The sequence below is a fragment of the Oncorhynchus nerka genome, linkage group LG3 (assembly GCF_034236695.1).
Source record: "Oncorhynchus nerka isolate Pitt River linkage group LG3, Oner_Uvic_2.0, whole genome shotgun sequence".
Classification (NCBI taxonomy): domain Eukaryota; kingdom Metazoa; phylum Chordata; class Actinopteri; order Salmoniformes; family Salmonidae; genus Oncorhynchus; species Oncorhynchus nerka.
Genome location: NC_088398.1, coordinates 57,558,543 through 57,577,682, shown reverse-complemented (window position 1 = coordinate 57,577,682; position 19,140 = coordinate 57,558,543). Strand labels below are relative to the sequence as shown.

Here is a 19,140-nt window from a genome sequence, read left to right as displayed (position 1 = left end):
TATTTATATAAGAAAGTTGCTAATTATTTTTCATTTCAGTTTCAGAAGTTGTTTCTCCTGACACTGGAGCTCCTCTGTCCCCACCTACCATCATCTCACCAATCAGCAACACCTCAACCACTGAGGGAGAGTCAGCCAGATTCCAGTGCAAAGTTACTGGAGAAGGTATTTTACACATTACATTGTTGGGATGAGTTGGAATAAAAACATGTTTTTGTGGGTGTAATGGGTGTAATTGTGGAAGTATACCTTTTGTTATTAGGTGTCCTATTGCATTAGAAGATGAGGCATGTGAATCTCTCCATAACAAAAAATGAATTGTATTGTAAATCCTTGTTAAAAACATACTGTGATGTTTCAAGCAGAGATCTTCATCAGACAGAGCTAATTTGTCAGACATTCATTTTTAAGAGTATAAATTCAATTTACTTTGTATGTATGTATATTTGCTGACAATTATTATTAATAAATAAATACAAAATTATTCTAAAACGATACATAGTTTTTAAATCCAATCCTCCATTTGTAGCTCTGAAGATGTCCTGGTACCGTGGTGAGAAGGAAATTAAGCAGTCAGACTTCTTCAGGATTTCTACATTTGATGACACCTGCCAGCTGGAGATCAGCAGAGTGTTCTCTGAGGATGAGGGGGAATACACCTGTGTTGCCAGAAACGCAGGAGGAATGGTCACATGCTCTGCACGTTTGAAACTTGATGGTGAGTTTGCATACATTTCTGTAACCAGATGGTTACCTATACCTGGAATAGATTCCAACTCTACTCTTGCTTATAGCTACACTTGGGTCAGGTAGGCTTCCTGTTTAGACACCGTGGAGCCGGCATGAGATATGGCTCGGAAAACGTACCTGAATCCAGGGATGAGAATTTAGTTGTACTCCAAATGGTCCCATTCTCTCAACTGTTAAACCGAGAAGGTTGACAGTTGAGATAATGGGACAATTCTGAGAAGAACGCATTTCTGGATTGAGGCACTTTTTCCAAGTCATATCTAGAAATATTATCATTTGTAGCCAAAGATAAGACATTTTGCAGATAAATAACTTCAATATATAATATGATTTTGCAGTATCCTCTTAAATATGTAATTTTTTCTTTTTGCACATGACTTTCACTTTCAGAAATATACACACATGGATATGTGTATCTGTGTCCATCCATAAAAATGCTAATACTCAATTAATTGAACATACTTCCTTTCAGGGCAAAAACAAACTATGGATATTACATCTGATTCTCAAAGGCATGTCTCATCCAGTCTTTCATCAAGCTTCTCAAGTGTAAAGAAGGAGCAAATTGCCCAAAGGCCCACTTTTATTCACCCAATAGAAAGCTGCGTCGTTCAGCATGGTGAAGTGGCCAGGTTTCATGCTTGTGTGTCCAGCATGCCAACGCCAGAGATTAGCTGGTATCATAACCATCAGCCAATTAAGCCTATCAAAGATATTGTCTTTCATTTCGATGAGATGACAAACACTGCCACATTAATTATAGTCGATGCATACGCTGAGCATGCTGGACAATACACTTGCAAAGCAACCAATAAAGCCGGAGAGGCCATGTGCACAGCAACCCTTGCAGTAACCAAAGAAGGTAACTAGTTTTTTACCTTGAATTAGCCTTTGATTTTACAACACCGTGTAATTAATCATCTATTAATTTTCACAAAATTCCTTTCTCCAAACGACACCTCTCATTAAACCAACCAAACGACTTTCTTCTTCTTGGGAAAAGCCTTTTTGCTTTCCCATGTTCTATATAGTTTACTAACCTCACAATTTAAAATAGAATAGTATAAATATGTTAGTCACTTTTTTTTAGTTCTAATCCCTAGATGGGTACATGCAGCTTGAGTAGAACACATTCTCTTCTTGTCATTCTTCTCTGTCACTCCTTGCTCTCCTTGCAGCTTGAGTAGGTAGTACATTCTCCTTTTGTCATTCATCTATCACACTCCTTGCTGTCCTTGGTTGTGACATCCCTCTCAGCGATAGCTCTGTGGACTGCATGTTGTAGCCTATACCCTCTCCCTATTTGGACTTGTGTCTGACTGTCAAACTTTCCTTTGTTTGTTTATACCCTGTTTGTACCCCTGTTTTGTACCCTTGTTTGTACCATCAAAGTGGAAACGTTCAAATTATTGTAATCAGTTAAAGGGTTTGAGTTCAAATTGTTAGCATAACCTCTGAAAAGCATTTTTGTCCAGCAGGATATACCTTCAACGAAATTACATCCGGGCTAAGCATTTAGTCCAAAATTGTTTCTTGAAATGAGCAATCTCAAAATGATAGATGGATCAATTCAGAATCTCATTTGATTGGCAACCATTTATCTGTAAGTTTGTAGAGCAAGGCTCTCACATACAGAGAGGGTGAAATTAAGCCAAAATGGAAAGGAATTGGTACCAATCATCATCAAAGATTATCCTTTTAAATCACACCAACTCTTCATTTCCTTTACAGTAACCCATATGAAGGAAGAGATTGAAGCAACCATTGAGCAAGAAGCCAAAGGTAAGACTCATTTACACTCTTCATGACTGAAATGTACTTCATCAACCCCTTAGTTGACATGTACCTGAGCATATGGATAAGTGATTTATGAATGTTCACACTGCATGCAAGCAGAAAATGTTTTGAATGCAAAATGTTCATCTTATGTATTCTTCAATATCAAAATAATGTTATGTCCTTGTATTATGTGATTGGTTTTTGTACAGCAAGCACCGATTAAAACTGCTTGCTTTTAGAAGTTTTAGAAAAATGAGTTCTGGCATCTATCAATATTATCCTTTACGCATGAGGGTTCTTCGTGGATTGTAATGGATTCCCAAAAAAGGTGCAGGATGTGTATCTTTTAAAGTTTCCAGACCTCAGGAAATTATCCTTTAAAAGATATGGGAATAGCCACATCTTTTAATTGCTTCTTAAAGTGTATTGCATTTGGAACTCTCCCCTTGCAAATATTTCTTAGACTGGCTTGCAGATAGTGGTATGTGATTAATTGTTTGCTTCTAAAATAACATGATTATACCTGTAAACTATATTAGTTCGAATAAACGCCTTCTCATACAATTCTAGAGCTGCTTTACAAGTTTTACTTATTTGTATCATTGGAGAGTCATGTTTCTCATTAAATATTTTTTAATAATTTACCCTCATTCAAAGGATTAGAAAGGGCGTTTATTCATCTTTCTGCAAGTCAGGTAAGGAATATTTAGCTTAAGAATACACTAAGTAAAGCAAAAGCAAGCTTATTTTTTAAAAAGCAGAGCAGGTTATTTTGGAAATTATTATGCTTTTTAAGAAATTTATGTTTTGAAGAAATGCCCACAGAAGAAGGAACAAAACATCCAGCAATTTTCGTGTCAGAATCTTTAAAAAAGAATCAAGTCTTGCGTTTATTCGAACAAATATGGTGAGTGAAATTGTTTTTTTATGGCTATGTGACTTGCTGCATGTACTTAATATTTTCATTAATATTCATTTTAAAAATTTGAATTTATTATCTTATTTTTTACCCAGATGGAATTTTATTGAAAGTTTTTTTTTCTTCTTTTTTTCAGAGTTGTTTTATAATAAAAGGACTGAATCCTGGGAGAACAGAGGACAGATTCACAGAGCCGTTTCAGACACAGAGGACTTGGATCAAACAAACAATTCATTCATCAAATGGAATGGGGCTGATAACATTAAGCCATTTTTTATAAAAAAGCTGAAATTCCAGAATGTTCTTGAAGGAGAACCTGCTGCATTAAGATGCAGATTGGTAGCTTTCCCGATCCCAACCATATTATGGTTTCATAACAATAGACCGATTCAGAAAGAACGTCGTCGGAGAATACGTACAGAGAGCACTATGCACATACACGCTACTAGTTTAATCATTGATAGTATCAAAGACAAAGACTCCGGCAGTTACAAAGTAATGGCTATTAACACAGAGGGGTCTGCAGAGTCCATAGCATCACTTCTGGTGTCAATGAGGGAAGAACAAGATGCCAATTATCTAAGCCATGTTAGACGGTCAACTAGACCTCATGGAAGCTTAGATTCGTTGGTTGATCAAAAAAAAGAGAAAAAGTTCAGGGTTGACCTGAGATGCGTTGGATCTCCATTTGATAAAAAGTCCAAACCGAGGGGCAGATCTAGATCTAAGGAAGCGCCGGTTCGCACCTTGTTCTTCAGAAGCTTATCACCAACAAGAGGGAAAAGTAAAGAAAGTAATCTGAATGAAACCGCATCTGAACGAGCCCGCTCTCCACCGTCTATGTTTGGTGGAGAAAGGGTTAGTAGGTCTGAAAGGTTTAACGACAGACACAGTGACATCTACTGTGACAGACACACTGGCAGATTCAGCGACAAATTCAGTGACAGGTGCAGTGACAGATACAGCGATAGATTTAGTGACACAGAAAGCCTACATGGAGAAGTAAAAGTAAAGCTTGGCCTGTTACAAAATGCAGTCAAACAAAGAAAGAGGCTCTCTATGTCCACAATGTCATCATCAGAGTTTGACTTGGAGTCAAACGCAAGTGAATCGAGCTATGCAGATTATGTTGATCGATTAAGGGTCAAGAAGCCTGCCTCCTTACCTGGAGATTTACAGCATGCTCGACCTTTTGAAAGATACAATAGAAATGATAAAGTTTCTGCAGAATTCTATGGTAGATATGACATAATTCCCACACATAGTGCTACGTCGACACAGCCCCATGTGAGGCATTCATTTGAACCTCAGTCTCGGTCTAGGGCCATTCAAATGTTGAAAAGTGAACTACCAGCGGCAGGAAAAGAAAAGGACTTTGAAACACATATGGATGAAAAGGCCCTTACTCCAGGGGAACCTCAACATGAGGTCAGATTCGAACAAAAGATAGGTGAGGACTTAGAAAATCAAGGTGCACACTACATAGGAAATCAAGGTGAGGAATATTTAGGAAATCAACCTCGGTTTTCTGAAGACCTAAAGACAAAGATGGAGGGGAGATCTCCACACATTGCTGCACGGAGATCTCCAAACATTGCTGCATTGGATAACTTTTCTAGATCCAGCCCAATCAAACCACTGAAGGAAATACTTTCCAGTGAGACGATTATTACACAAGAGGATACTGTGAAGAGCACAGAACAATTTGAACATCCACCCAGCTCTGCGGAAAACCGCTATGAGAACATTGAAAGTGAATGTGAAGATAAACTTTTAGCCTTGAGGATTAGAAAATGGCAAAAGGGAATGCAGATGGACCAAGAGGAACAGTTTGAGAATGAAACAGACCATTCGACGGCAAGGGATTCGTCATACATGCGATCTGAAATGCATATTTATGGGGATGGGGTAGAGACAAAAACAGCAATAGAAACTGTCAGCGAGGAGAAGCATTGGGAAGAGCATCATATATCCCAGGAAAAGGTCCTCTTATCCCTGGAAAATGATTATGGATTGAAGAGTGGAACTGAACAGAATGTGTCCCTTTCCCAAACCAAAGAGAAGAATGCCAGTGAGAAAACACAAGAAGAGCACCATGTATCCCACCACATACTCCAAGAAAATATTAATTCCGCAAAAGAGAGGCATGCCAATATTTATGGTGAGGAGCAAGGGAGAAAAACTGCAACAGAAACTGAGGCATTCACTTCCCAGCATTTGCCCTGTTCTCCAAAAGAGAGTCATGCAGAGAGTAGTGTGGAAAAAAATTGGGAAGAGCACCATTTATCCCTGGAAAATGTTGTCCCTTTCCAGAATTTGCCCCTTTCCCAAACAAGGAGTGCCAGTGTTAACAAAACCAGAGAAGAGCACCTTTTATCTCAGGATAATATTTATGGATTGAAGAGTGACAGTGAACAGAATTTGTCCAGTTCCCAAACAACAGACAGACGTACCATTGAGAAAACCCGAGAAGAGTACCTTTCATCCCGAGAAGAGCGCCACCACTTATCACGGGAAGAGCTCCGCTTATCCCAGGAAAATATTTCTGGATTGAAGAGTGAAAGTGAACAGAAATTGCCCCGTTCCCCAAGAGAGAGACGTACCAGTGTGAACAAAAAAGGAGAAGAGCACCATTTATCCCAGGAGAATATTTATGGGTTGAAGAGTGACAGTGAACAGAATTTGCCCCATTCCCCAAGAGAGAGGCGTGCCAGTGAAAAGAAAACACGAGAAGAGCACCATGTATCCCAGGAAGGACTTCACTTATCCTGTGAAGAGCTCCACTTATCCCGGGAAAATATTTATGAATTAAAGAGCGAAAGTGAAAAGTTTGGGAGTGAGGAGGAGGCTCTGGCACATCGAATCATGAAATGGCAGCAAGACGTTTTGACTGAGCAGGAGAAAGCTGTTGACTTGGATTCTGATTGGGTTGGTGCGGATTACTCACACTATGTTGCTAGAAAAAGGTCTGAATCAAAAATGGCTGCTGAGGGCACTGCTCTTGGATCAACCACTCACTCTGAGGCAGATTCAGCGAGAAGAAGAAAGCCTTCCCCGGAAAAGACAGACTATGAAAAATTCCTGACTGAGGATGTCCCTCATGATTTCAGAGATGAGAGAAGGTCCACACAAGAAAAGACAGTAAACAAACATGTCCTTACTCAGAAGGATATTGCTCCTGAATATAGATATGACAGCACCTCACCTCATGAGTACAGAGATGTAGGTATAAAGTCTTCTGCAGAAAATACAACAAAGGAAATGCTTCTCCGTGATGATACAGCCCATGAAGGCCCAAAAAGGCCTTCTCCAGAAAAGATGACAAAGGAAATGTTCCTGAGTGAGCATGCCCCTCATGACTACAGATATGAAAGAAGATCTTCGCCAGAAAGGACAGCAAAGGAAAAGTCACAGAGTAAGGATATCCATGATTTCAAAGATGAAAGTTTCCAGTGGCCCCCTCCTCCACAAACTGTTATTGATGAAACAAGGTTGCAGACCGAAAGTGAGTATTTTGTGAGCGAAGAAGAAGCTTTGGCTCAGCGCATCTTAAAATGGCAAGAAGACGTTCTCACCGAACAAGAAGAAGCTGTTGAAATAGAGTCTAACTGGGCTTTGGCTGAACATTCACAACACCCAAAGAAAACTGATGCCAGTGGACCCGATGCTGGACACCCTATTGAACCTGTGAAAGAACGCTCACCTGTGAGAGAACCCTCCCCTATGAGACAACATCCCATTGGTCAGCATGAAAGTTCCTTTTTTGAACCAGCCTCTTATCAGAATGAGAAGTCTCATACAATGTCATTTGGGTCCTCACCTGTGAGAGAACGCTTGCCTGTGAAAGAACGCTCTCCAATTAAAGAGCGCTCTCCTGTGAAAGAATCCTTACCTATGAGACAACATCGAATTGGTGAGCTTGTCTCTCAAGAGGATTGGGCTATGGCTGAACTTTCACAACACCATCGTCAGAGAACTTATGCCAGTGGAGATGATGCCAATGACGGTCCTTCTTATGAACCTGTTTCTCATCATATAGAGAAGTTTCATCAGATGTCACTTGGGTTTCACTCACCGGTGAGAGGGTCCTCACCAGTTAGAGGGTCCTCGCCAGGGAGAGAACCCTCACCTGGTAGAGAGCCCTCCCCTGGCAGAGAACGCTCACTTGGCAGAGTTCGATCACCTGTGAAAGAAGCCTCACCTGGTAGAGAAGCCTCACCTAGGAGAGGCCGTTCACCTTTGAGAGAACATCACATTGGTCAGCATGGTTCTCAAGCCGAAGTTGGTGCAGAAGGGCCTTCCAATTGGGAATCCGACTTAAGACCTGATGAAAAAGAAAAAGTGTCTATGAGGACCACAGAGAGGAAAGAAGAACACAGAGAAATGCTATCAAAAGATGACCTTCACCAAATGGACATGCATCAGAGGACAAAGGAATTTGATAAGACTTCACCGAAAACATCACTACCTATCTTTGTGAGAGAAATCTCATCCATGAAAGTAAAGAGGGGAGAGATGACAGACTTTAAATGTCGTTTCCGGGGAGACCCTCAACCAACTGTCACTTGGCTCAAAGATGACCATCCAATCAGTCAAAACCCAGACTTTGATGTTCTCATCAAATTGAATGAAACCACATTAACCATCTACTATCCGACTATATACCATGAGGGGACATTTAGTTGTGTTATCACTAATACATTTGGAAAGTCAACCTCCTCTGCCACACTTGAAGTTACTGAGAGTGAGCAATTAAGAAAATCACCATCGCCGGTGGCCTCGCGTAAAGTGAAAGTGACAACAGATTATGAAATGAGTGAAGAAGATGTTGACCAAATGATTGACGAGGAACTTGAATCATACATAGACGTTGAAACGGATGAGAAATCCTTTCTACAGGTGCCTCAGGCTGTCTTGTACAGACCTCGTGCTTCAGACTCACAATATTCTACTTCTAATGTCCAGATCAGGATCACTGCGCCAACACCAGTCCCATTCCAAATGATTGAAAAAGACACAGAGATGTCTGAGGACGATGGCAGTTCCCATCCTATGAAACACAAATTCACATTCTCCTATGATCCGAGTGATGCCGCTAAGGTAGTCAGTCAATCTGAGAACATAAGCTCTTCAGAAGGCCAAACCAGTAAGGTTGAAAGCAGTTCTGATGTGTACTTCCAACCAGCTGTTGCTATTGCTGGATCTTCTAAGGTAGAAGCAGCCATGGCTGGTGAATGGGAACAATATATACTATCTGGAAATTCAGAAGATTTGAGGCAGTCCCCTCTGAGTGATACTGGTGATATTACTGACCAGGCATTGATGATGACTTTGGACAGAACTTTAGGTTCTCACAGCCTTAACAAGACTGTTCCAAAAGTAACTAAACCAAAGCAAAGTGTTTCAAAAGAAGAACCTACTGTTACTGGGTGTGGTCGGCAATCATCTGCTGCAGTAGTCGAAACGTCACATATTAAGCAGGCCTTTGAGACACCTGTGTTGTCAGAGGCACCTGCATTGTCAGATACCACTGTTCATGAAGTGAAAAAGTCCACAGAGTCATATTTCCCTGAGGATATCCCAGAAGTATCAATCCATCCCGAACAGGATGATATGTCATTGGTAACTAATGTTGTGGAAGGAACTCCACTGCAGGCCAAACAAGACACTATATTAGTAGAAGGTACACACATTTCGAGAGAAAGGTCCATTTCCCCCAAAAGTGGACTAGAGGTTGTCTTACTAGAAGGTAGTAATACACAAATTTCGACCAAAGGGAAGACAGTCTCTCCAAAAAGTGCCCCTGAGCATGGCCAGACCATGTCTACTACTCAGGAGGAAGACGAGGAAATCTGTATGATTTCAGGAGAAACTGTTGAGGAAGCTGGCGTAATTGACACCCATGGTGACCTAAAACACTTTGTTCCCCTCTCAAGTGTAGCAGAGGTGCAGGAGTCACCAAAACTGGTCAGACCTGAGGCAGTTAAGGCAGTAAGGACTAGCCCTTCTCCAGAAAGTATAGGACCTGGTGTGATAGATGAAAGTATGAAAGAGGACAGTGAAAGTGCATTTGTTAGTACTGGCAGTAGCTTCCTTCCTTGTGAGAAAGTCCCAGTGTCGGAGACCCCAGATGATGTTTCAGCGTCAGTTGGTAATGAGGTTGTAAAGCCAAAAAGATTCTCTGGCTCATTTGCTGCTCCAGAAGTTCAGAGATTGGACACTGAGTCTTCTGATCGTGAGGACATGACTCATATGAATGAAAATATGTCTATCTTTGAACGCTCAAAGGGTAGCACATTTGTCAGTGTTAGTGGGGCACGTAGTGAAATTGTTAGTGAAAAAACTGCAGAGGAAAACGAGGAACATGCTGATGCTGAGAGTGGTGAGCCTTCAGAGGTTTCAAAATCAGTGAGTATTAAGTTCAAAGAAGATGGTTTTACAGATGATCTTGCTGCACAAGGTTCACAACAGCAAGCAGAGGCTAAACCAGACAGTGCTTATCTAAGTACGGCTGACAGTCAAGGTGCTACAGGTTTGACCTCACTTGAAGAGGAGGCAGTGACCTTCAGTGCTGTTTATGACTACTACAACCCACCACCTGAGTGGGGCAGACCCCTATCACCAGAGTCGGAGATGTCCATTGAGTGTGGTAGCACATTTAGTGAGGAATTAACAGAAATCGAGCGGTTCTATACGCCAGCTTCTTCAACTGAAATTTCGCAGCTCCCGAAATCTCCCGAATCTTTCCACACTCCTGAAACTGAAACTCCAGCAGGTTATATGACCCCTAATGAGTATGCCTTCTCTCCTCTTGAACATAAAAGAACATCTACTGACTTCAGTGAGAGGTTATTTTCTCCTGCTAAGTTCTTGAGGTCACCTGATGATGAGGGCATTGAGACAACTCCACCTGCATTTAGCTTAGAGGAAGGAATCTTCCTCTCAGAGCGTGCCCTTGGCCTTGGAGGACTACAGGAAAAAGTCCAGGGAATCCCTCCAGCTTTCCTCAAACCTCTCACCAAAAGGAGAGTTTTTGAACAAGATTCGTTATCGTTTTACGCTGAGGTATTTGGGTTGCCTTCACCTGAAGTGAAGTGGTTTAGAAACAAAACCCAGCTTGTTGCAGAAGAAAGGATTACAATGGATAGAGATGGTGACAATATCACACTTTTTATTCAAAACATTACGAAAGCTGATCAAGGTGAATATATTTGCGAAGCTGTTAACTATGTAGGAGAGGCAAAAAGCGTTGCACTAGTTGTAGTTATATCCAACGAGGCCAGATATATGCCCCCACCACCAGCAGTCACCCACCAGCATGTGATGGAGTTTGATGTTGAGGAAGATGATGACTCATCGAGGTCTTGCTCCCCTCAGGAGATTCTATTAGAGGTGGAGCTGGATGAAAATGAGGTTAAAGAGTTTGAGAGACAGGTGAAGATAATTACCGTCCCAGAATATACAGCTGACAATAAAAGTATGATAATATCACTCGATGTTCTCCCGAGTATGTACGAGGAGAGTGGAGTTGACTTTGTAACGCAAGAAAGGGATGATTTGAAAATAGCTTTTGAGGTTACAGAAATGCCACCACGCTTCATCAACCCAATTTGTGATATGGAAACCCCCGAAAATACAACAGTAATGTTTGAGTGTTCTCTGATGGGAATTCCCTCTCCCATAGTATCATGGTTTAAAGGTAACAAAAAGATCCCTCACGATAACAAGAAATACTTGTACTCATCTGATGGAGACAATCACTTCCTAAAGATCAGGAAAGCCAACGCTCATGATAGTGGAATATACACCTGCAGGGCCATCAATGTGGTTGGGGAAACTCTTTGCAGGGCATCTCTTCTTGTGTTGAATCCTAAAAGCTTTATAGGGAAAACAAGAGGAAGAGAATTGACAGCTGTGTCTCTTGGTAGTGCTAAAGTTCAGCCTCAAAAGTTTGACTTGGTTGTTGGGAATGAGTTTGACGGTGAGCAGGCATCAGAAATAGAGCTGGAATTTGAATTTGAGCAGGAAGCTGATGAATCACAAAAGGCTGTTAGACTCGTAGCCATGACAGACAATGAGATGAGCGAGCAGGGAGAGAAATATGTCAGTATAAATTTTGATGTTTTCGCAGAGCCCGCCAAAGATGATAAAATAGAATTCAAAGGAAAGTCATCGGAATTGTGTAGTTTCCAGTTTCAAATGACTGAAACTCCACCAAAATGCATTGTTCCTTTGACAAACGTCACTGCAGCAGTAGGAACTCCAGTGGTCCTCCAGTGTTTAGTTAATGGTAAACCTCATCCCACTGCTGAATGGTACAAAGACGGGGATCCAGTGAAAGAAACTAGGTACATGATCCAAGAGAAAGCATCTGGACATTTTAATTTGATCATAACAAATGTCACTAAAAATGATGCTGGAGAGTACAAGTGTCTCATCCAAAATAAATCTGGATATACTGAAACAACTGCTTTGTTGAAAGTGTTCTAATCTCTTCATGTAATTTGTTTTCATGTGGATGTTGAACTCAATTAAGCAATTGTATGTTCGAAAAGTAGCTTTTGTTAATTATTCTGAGATACACGCGAAAGGTTTTCTGAAATTAGGTGTAGATCTTATTTATTGTGTATAGTGTGTAATTACTTCACACATAAGAGTAATTATAAATGTTATATAATCATGTTTGGTATGTTTGAATGTTGAATGTTTGCTTTTCAAAATAGTAGAACAAAAGTTAATGCTTATAGTTTTACTTAACGTGACAACGTGTATGAATACTTACCACCCATGTGTAATCAAAACATTGTTATCAAGACATTCGTGTTAGGCCCAAAATGTCCAATGTTTTAATATTTCAAATTAATCATATAATTGAATATATAGTCATACATAATATAACAAATAGAAAAAACTCTGAGACTTATCTAATTGATCAGTGGGGATTTCTCGGACCCAGATCAAGCGTACTCCTGAACGAAAAAGCATGCTCAATGGAGAACTGGGGATCCAATTCCCAGTGTGGAGTGTTGAAGTTGGAATTTACATTAGGGTAAACAGCATGACTGTCCGCCCCAGCACCTTTATTATAGTTTTTATTTTGTGGCCCGAAATTGAGGTGAGGTGCGTAAATCAGTGTGGTAAAAATAATAATTACGGTTCATATTCTGCTGTTCTATCGCGCGTGCACTGGCTGTTCTATCGCGCGTGCACTGGCTGTTCTATCGCGCGTGCACTGATGTCAGGAAAAACAGTGGGCGTTGTTTTCAGTAACGTTGTTGTTGTAATATCCCAAACGGATGTGGCAGTTTCACCATTAAGGGTTCCAGCTTTAAGAAGTGCATGTAAAATCATCAATTATCAATGCAACCATGATAGTTCCATCTTAACATTGATGCTGTACAATAAGTGATGTGCAGAATTTAAACATTTTCTTTGTGAATGAGTTTCTGATAATATTTTGGTTATTTTGGTTAATGATTTAAAAAATATATATATTGTACACAAAAAAATGCAATATCTAACACAATTTTAATCTAATATTGAATGTACTATTGTAGAGTTTATTTTTTCATTAGGTCTACAGTGGCAAAGTACATCCATTCAAAATAAAGCCTTGGGGTTGGCTGTAAAATTAAATTTTTAAAAAGGATATGTTCATTATATACATTATATGTGCTGTAAATATGTGTTTCACTGTATGTTTGAGGCAATTGTATTCTTAATGAATACTGTATATTTGGGCTTATAAAATATTTACCAATTTGACTGATCTCAAAAAAGTATGACATTTGGAAATGGGAGTAATTGAAATTCATGATTTGTTTGTACAGAAATCACTTCAGTTTGTCTCTAACAGTGTTTATTTATGTATAAATAAAATAGTTATATACTGATGTATTTATTGTATGGTGTTTTTTTTATGTAAACTAATGTTTATGTCAACCTTTAAGCTTTTGCAGCGGACACACAGTTGACCAACATAACCCTGTCTTTAATGGACATTTTATCTCAATCTTACAAATGATTTTTTACACAGAATATTCTAGGTCGACTGTGACGACAGTGGAAGAAGAACAAGAATCCTACACCACTGGCCTTCAGTTACCTCAAACATCCAAAACACTTGAACTCCAGCCAGAGTCTAAATACTATTCTAGTACTTTAGAGGATAAAAAAGAAAAGCCTATATTTTTGACCCAACTCTCACCAGCAGCTGTCAATGTTGGAGAGTCAGCAAGATTTACTATCACAGTATCTGGCCTTCCAAAGCCTACTGTTCAGTGGTTTCATAATGGGAGAGTCATTACTTCTTCATCAATTTACAAATTGGTTCAAGAAAAAGATGAGTATACCTTAATAATATCTGAGGTAAAAACAGAGTATAAAGGCGAGTACACTTGTACAGCTAGCAATAGATTTGGCCAGACAACCTGTACTACTTACCTGGAGGTAAGTAAGAGAGCTTCAACTACAGCTGAGCAATGGGTGGAAAAAATGTTCAAAGCCACTGTCCAACCTCCAAATTTCACTAGCCAAATCAAACCTATAAAATGCCAAGAGGGAGGTGAGGCTTACTTTAAATATAAAGTAACTGGTGATCCAATACCAGATGTACAGTGGTATAAAAGTGCTCGTCAAATTCAGCCTGGTAAGTACTGCATTATAGTGAACAACCCAGATGGCTCTGGCTTCATCAACATGAAGGGCATTCAACAGCAGGACAGTGGTCTCTATACATGTAAGGCTTCCAACCCATCTGGGGAGGCCTCTTGTAGTGCTGACCTAATTGTTTTCAAAGAGCCTATCTCTGTATCTCAGCGTAAGGAACCCATGGTTGTTCAAAAAGGTTATAAAGTATCCATGACTGCTGAACAAGCTACAGAGACCCGCTTGTACGAGGTCAACCTTCCCGGAGAGACCAGGGCCAGAGATCAAGCAGGACATCAGATGGTGTACACCATTGGCACCGAGGACAGCCAGGTTGTTTCCAGTGAGCAAGTACAAACCCTTAGAGAGTTGGATATGTCAGCAGCTACGGTCCAAAGAGAAAGGGTCACCCACCAGGCTGCAGTTCTGCAGTCACATGAGGTACAAGAGAGAGTGTCTGTGGGTGTCACTCGTCCACCTGAAGTTTCAGTAGTTTCTACGAAACAACACCGTACGGCTCCCTTTCATACATCTGCTGTTCAGGATAGCCCACAGCTCACAGAGCAGCACTGTGACCGTATCCAAAGCCCAGTAGTCATAGAGCTGCAGTCTTCAAAAGAGAAGCGTTCACAATTAATGTCTGCCACTTCCGAGGAGATAACCACCTTGGCGAGTGTAAGCACAGAGATGTCAGGTGAAAGGAAGACAGATAAAGTAAAGCCAACCTCCGAGCCAAAACATCTTGTCAGTAGTCATCTTGTTGAATCCCAACTGTCAATTTTAAAAGAACGATCGCAAGAAATTCCCAAGCCACAGGAGGAAAAAAGTTACAAAGTCAAAGAAGGCATTAAGATATTGTATTCCGCTATGTCAACTGAAAAACAGATGATTCCTGAGGGCCATACCACAGACGTGCCATCTTCTGACTCTGCTCTACAATCTTCAGTGACAAAAGAATCGCTCAAACCAATCCTAGCCTCAGTTTCTGAGACAAAACAAACCTTATCAAAAGAGACTAAATTTACCATGCAGAGGCCAGAGGCAGAAAAGGCTCTCCTTCGTAAAGATTACATTATGAAATCTGCACTGACAGTTGAGGAAAAGCAGATGTTACAAGCTGAACACACAAAACAAGTGAAGAGTTTAGAAAGTGCTACCTCATTATTTTCTCAGGTAGAAGGTGAACAGATACTGCATTTGCAGATAATTAGAGATCAGGATATCCTACCATCTGAGGAACCATTTACTTGTGAGAAACCAGCTGTAGAACAAGCAGGTGCCAGGAAAAGCCCTACTCTTTTACATACAGTAACCCACGATGAACGGATATCTGTCACTTGCGAAGATACGACTGAGTTTGAGGCCAAGAGAGACACAATGACCATTCAGCCCCAAAAACAAGCCCCTACCCCACTACATCTTCAGTCAGTTCATCCGGGAGGTGCCTTAACCAAAGAGGGAATTATTACCATTGAAAAGCCAGTCCAACAGACAGCAACACAGAAGCAGGAGAAAGCCAGAAAACACGCAGCATCCTCAGAGGAAAAAAGGGGGCTTAGCGCAGATTATTCCAAAGATCTTGATGTGTCTGTGACAGGAGTTCAGTCAAAGCTTAGAACAGAACCCAGACCACAGAACATTCTTCAGGTCACATCAAAGCCCATGCAGATATCCAAAGAAACACCATTTACTAGTGATGCCAAACAGCAGCGTGCATTAATCCAAAAAGAGGATCGTTGGAACATCATGCAAGTTACAAGTGTGGCAGATAGTCAAGCGTTAGAGGAGGGACATACTGAGAGTTTGACAGCTGTTGACACATTTACATGCAAATCCGAAATAGAGCCTAAAGTACCTACTGAGCCCATACAAATAGAGGAGAAGGCGATCGCAACTGAGAGTAGTGTACTTCTAGAAGCAACAGAACAAGATTTTGCCATCCAGATACAGGAAGGACAGTCTGTTAGACAGTCAATAATGATGGATGAAAAGCGCATATTGATTGGGGAAATGTCTCAGCAAATAACCAAATCAGAGTCAACAAAAGTTAGCCTTAAAACTCAGCACAAAATGGCTGTTTTCGTTTCAGAGTCTGGAGAAAGTCGAACTCTTCCAAAGGAGCTCACATTTGTTATTCAGATTCCAAAACCAACAAGTTTGGACATCAGACGTCAGTTGAAAGATGCACTTCAGTCTGCTGTGGCTCTTGATCAGCCACTTATACTAGCAGACGTTGTTGGAAGTTTAGAGGCTACTGAGGTACAGGAAGTGAAGGTACTCAAGGAACCTAGGCGTGCGATGTTCACTTATCTTATCACAACACCAGGTGCCCCTATGGAAATAACACTTGCTTTTGAAGGTCAGTACCCCAAGACAGCAGATCTAAGGACTGAACTCCAGGCAGCTTTCTACTCAATTATCTATCACGAGCAGCATGTTCTTACATCTGAGCAACCTGGCACACTGCAAATCGACAAGCCCCAAAGACTAAAGGTTAGCAGTGCATCCTCCAAAGAAATATTGTCATCTGTAGTTGAGACAGTAAAAGTAGCAGAAAGTGTAGTTGATTTCACAACACCTAAATCTCAGGCTGCTAAACGAAAGACAGAATCTCGGGCTACACATGAAACAGCAACAGCTGAGGAACGTATTGTGGTGCAAGAGTCCAAAGTAACTCAATCCAACTTGGGCGGTCAAGTAATGGAAGTTACTACAGAATCACTTGCTGAGTTTGGACAGACAGTACAGGTGGCCATACAGGAGGTTAGAACTATGACTGTAAAAGGTTATGAGAGAGATGTAGGTATGGTTGATATCACCACCGATATGCCCATGACATCCATTCCAACTGAACAGTCTTTAGATGTACTCATCCAAAGAGAACACAGGAGGAATTTATTTCAGAAGACTTCCAAAAATCTAAACCTCAAGGAAATGTAAACGATTATCCCATTATTGAAACTTTCCTTGAGGACATTACCACAGAGGAGCATTGTAAGGTTACATACACTGTGACAGTAAAGTATGTTACAAAAGCTAATTGGCTTTTCAATGGACAAATCATTAAATCTGGCAAAGAGTTCAAGTGTTCTAAAGAACATGACACATACACACTTACAATCATGAAAATTATCAAGGAGAAGCACGAAGGAGAATATGTCTTTGAGGCTGTGAATGAAGCTGGAAAGACCACAACATCATCAAGACTCACAGTTGTCTCGAAAGGTTGGATAATGGGGATAGTTTTATTGTTACTCGTCACCATACACATAAACTAACTATCATTCATTACCTTTTTATAATGTAATATAACATTTTAATTTCATATTGGCAGCAAACTCATACTTTATTTCATACATATTTATTTTTTAGATCAAATTAATTACTAAATTAAAAAATGTATTGATAGAATTTGCAGCATGAATTTACTATACTTTCAATCCACTACTAATTCACCTTAGTTTTTCTCTATATCATTCCCCACATGCTTATTTCTTCTATATCATTCCCAGGTATTTTCGTCACCCATGAAATATAACATTTCATTCTTGGTCATTCTCCACTGAGCACTGAAATATTTTTGCATGCTTTCAAGGGCAAATTTATCATGGTTTCATTCTTCATGATGTCACTTTCCTCTATCATGAATTCACTTTCTTTCTTCCTCCTCTAACCATTCCACCATTTCTTCACAGTCACTCCTGGAATGCATCCCAACATACTGTAGCATTCCACCATCCCTTTTTCCAGCTCTGTATACCATTTGTCTACTTGTCATTTTTCGCATCATTATCTACCTGTGTACTAATTTACTTTTCTTTTTGTGCACATTATAGTGCCACCTGTTTTCAGGTACAAAATTGTTCCCCTGGAGATCAATGTTGGCAGTGAAGCCAAGTTTGAATGTGAAATTGAAGAGGCACCAAATGTGAACTTCAAATGGTTCAAGTCTGGCACTTCGATCAAAGAGAGTGCAAATTGTCACGTTCTCAGTCGGCAACTGACATCTTCATTGGAGCTTCTGAGCCCAACCAAAGCCGACAGTGGTGAATACACCTGCAAGGCTACAAACCAACATGGCAGTGACACCTGTGCCGCCAAACTGACAGTGACTGGTGAGTCCTCTGTTTCCCTTAACATTATTTATACAACTGTATGTATATTGCTGTTTTTTTTAAAGGTTGAATACAATACAACACATTTTAATGTGCAATTGTTGTCTCAACATTTGTATATTGTACCGGTTTGTAAAGTAAATGAAGTATTCATATCCCATTGCCTTTTTCCATCTTTATTTACTTTTTTTATAGAGATGTACCCGCCAGTATTTAGTACAAAGCCTGATCACATGACTTTATATGTGGGCAAACAAGCAACATTCCAGTGTGTAGTTACTGGCTCTTCACCGATGACTATTGTCTGGCACAAAGACAACATTGCTATCTCTCCGGGGGGAAGCTATCAAATATCATCTGACAAGACCAAATATTCCCTACAAATCAAAAATCTTCAGCTGAACGATCAGGGCACATACCTTTGCAAAGCATCGAACAGTGTTGGTACTGTTACATGCAGTTCAGAGTTGAGGGTTATCAACAAACCCAGTTTCATAAAGACCTTTGAGGTCTCAGTGTCTTCAGCCGTTGGTAACACACTGCGGCTCGAAGGTCAAGTGGATGAGGACACTGGAGTGTCCATCACCTGGATGAAAGATGGCAAAAAGCTTCATCAAACAATGGATTGTAAACAATCTTTTGAAGACAAGGTTGTCGTTCTTGAAATTTCAAAAGCAAAACTGAAAGATTCAGGGAAATATGTATGTACAGCTTCAAATGATGCTGGGAGTGCAACTTGTCCTACCACGTTGACGGTACAAGGTAAGGTCTTTAAGTAGATTTTCTGTATCAACACAGCGTTTGTGCACTTACAGATCTGCTTACTAGGAACTAATTGTAAAAAAAACAGCTGTTGAGTCCTCTTTGAAACAGCCACTAACGCTATGCAGCTTCTGTATGTCTTCTTATTTTCTCCTTCTTGAACTCTTC

At 40.3% G+C, this 19,140-nt stretch overlaps 2 protein-coding genes across 2 annotated transcripts in view; both read left to right on the top strand.

Annotated features, from left to right (window-relative positions):
* The window catches only part of LOC115116424 (titin-like), a 131,097-nt gene that overhangs the window by 25,580 nt on the left and 86,377 nt on the right, over positions 1-19,140 (top strand). The window contains 8 exon segments of the mRNA XM_065005707.1: positions 40-165; positions 530-718; positions 1,223-1,612; positions 2,482-2,532; positions 13,485-16,976; positions 16,979-17,320; positions 17,932-18,210; positions 18,406-18,972. Coding sequence (XP_064861779.1) covers positions 40-165; positions 530-718; positions 1,223-1,612; positions 2,482-2,532; positions 13,485-16,976; positions 16,979-17,320; positions 17,932-18,210; positions 18,406-18,972 — 5,436 coding nt within the window.
* LOC135563599 (titin-like) lies at positions 6,428-13,345 on the top strand. The gene has a single exon (XM_065006446.1). It carries the CDS (start codon positions 6,428-6,430, stop codon positions 11,936-11,938), a length of 5,511 nt encoding a protein of 1,836 aa, XP_064862518.1. The 3' UTR covers positions 11,939-13,345.